Raw genomic sequence first — 1,952 nt, 5'->3', positions numbered from 1 at the left:
GTGTTGATGTAGTGTTATTGGGTGTTGTTCTACAGTGTTGTTTTTGGTATTATTATGGTGTTTTTTTGTGTTATTATGGTTTTAGGCTTATGATTTTCTTGTGTTACTCTTTTGTTATTCTGGTGTTACTCTGATATTACTCTAATGTTATGTTGTTTATTGCCTTTGATTTATTATTGTTACTGTGTTATTATTGTGTTATATTGATGTTATCATGGTTTTATGCAGTCCTATGAGGCAACACACGTTTGCAATGATCCAATTGCAAAGAAGTTTCTAAGCAGCATTATCCACAATGAGGAAGAGACATATGAAAGCTATCGTGCATATTCACATCACGTAGGATTCACTGTTCGGAAGGACCATACTACCTACAGGTCGAACTGCAAGAAACTCAAGGTCAAGGATTATATTTGTGAAAAAGCTGGCTACAATAAAGAGTCTAACAACACAGTTAAGTTCAGAAAAGCAGACACGAGGATTGGCTGTAAGGACATGGTTCGATTTCATGTTGATTTCGAAGGCAATTGAACAGTGGAAAAACTCATTGAAAATCACAATCATCCTTTGGCCGAAAGTGGTGATAAGCATATTCTTCATTCCAGCAGAAGGATAAGTGAGCTCAATGCAGATGTGTTGAGATCCATGACAGGTTCAGGGATCAGAGCAACACATGCATACAATTTCATTGCCACGGAGGTTGGTAGTGTGGAGAATTTAGAATGCACCAAGAGAGATGCATTTAATTTCATCCAAAGAGAAAGAAGACAAATAATTGAACAGAGAGATGTCAATGCTTTGATACAAATGTTCATGGAGAGGCAAACTGGGGATAACATGTTTGTTTGGGATTTCCAAACAGATGAGTCTGGTAGGTTAACAAACATTTTTTAGACTGATGGATTATGCAGGTTGAATTATGGCTGTCTCGGGGATGTCATAATTTTTTATACAAGCTACAAATTAAATAAATAGAACTTATGTTGCACTCCATTTGTGGGGGTTAACCACCATTGGCAGAACATACTGTTTGGAGTTAGATTTTTGTCTGATGAGACTACTGAATCATTCATGTAGTTATTCAAATCATTCATTCGAATAATGGGAGACAAACATCCCATAACAATCTCTACCGATCAGGATCAAGCAATGACAAGAGTCATTGCAGAATGCCTCCCACAAATACATCACAAATTATGTCAATGACATATCTACAAGAAACTTTCTTCCAAAGTACACTGTGGAGTGCGTACTAAGAGCGTCTGTGGTCTTTTTTATAAATGCTTGAGCAAGTGTGATTCTGAGGAGGAGTTCGAAGAAACGTTCAAAGAAACGTGGTCCTTAATGATTGAGTTGGGAGAACTACAAAGCAATGTCTGGTTAGATGAAATGTACCGTATAATGCATAAATGGTCAACAACATTTAATAAGGATATATTTGATATGAGAATATTATCAACACAGAGAAGTGAGTCAACCAATGATGTTTGTCATGGTGTTTCAAAGCCAACTACCTCTCTCACGGATTGTTTTATCGGTCTTGAAAACCTAATGAAATCGTGGCGCCGTAATGAGAAAGATGAAAATTTTAAATGCAGTCAGTCCGTCAGAACGCCCATGGTTAAAATCAATCCCGTGTTGAGGCAAGCTGCCTCATTCTATACAAAGAAGCTTTACTCAATGTTTGAACAAGAGTTATTGAATGGCTTATGTGGGCTTACATCTGAAGTATCAGTGGAGAGTGAAACTAAATATTAAGTATCAAAAAAATTGGATGATGAGGGGACAAGACAGCCCTGGAATGTGTTAGTTGACAAAGTTACTTGTGAGGTTACATGTAGTTGCAAAAAGATTAAGATGATGGGCCTGTTGTGCTCCCATGCACTATTTGTTGTAAGTGTCGCCAAAATAAAGGTGATTCCAGAGAAATATTTATTATTGTGGTTGTCCAT

The 1,952-nt window shown here is 37.0% G+C and overlaps 1 protein-coding gene across 1 annotated transcript; it reads left to right on the top strand.

The window, feature by feature from the left end:
- Positions 1-228: 228 nt before the first annotated feature.
- On the top strand, positions 229-871 carry LOC110036576 (the record flags this gene model as incomplete). The annotated part of the gene is made up of 2 exons (XM_020741052.1): positions 229-487; positions 536-871. Coding segments are annotated over 2 exons (595 nt in total), but the record flags the coding sequence as incomplete, so codon positions are not given.
- Positions 872-1,952: the final 1,081 nt, after the last annotated feature.

The sequence above is a fragment of the Phalaenopsis equestris genome, unplaced genomic scaffold (assembly GCF_001263595.1).
Source record: "Phalaenopsis equestris unplaced genomic scaffold, ASM126359v1 Scaffold208791, whole genome shotgun sequence".
NCBI lineage: Eukaryota > Viridiplantae > Streptophyta > Magnoliopsida > Asparagales > Orchidaceae > Phalaenopsis > Phalaenopsis equestris.
This window is presented reverse-complemented; position numbering and strand designations above follow the sequence as displayed.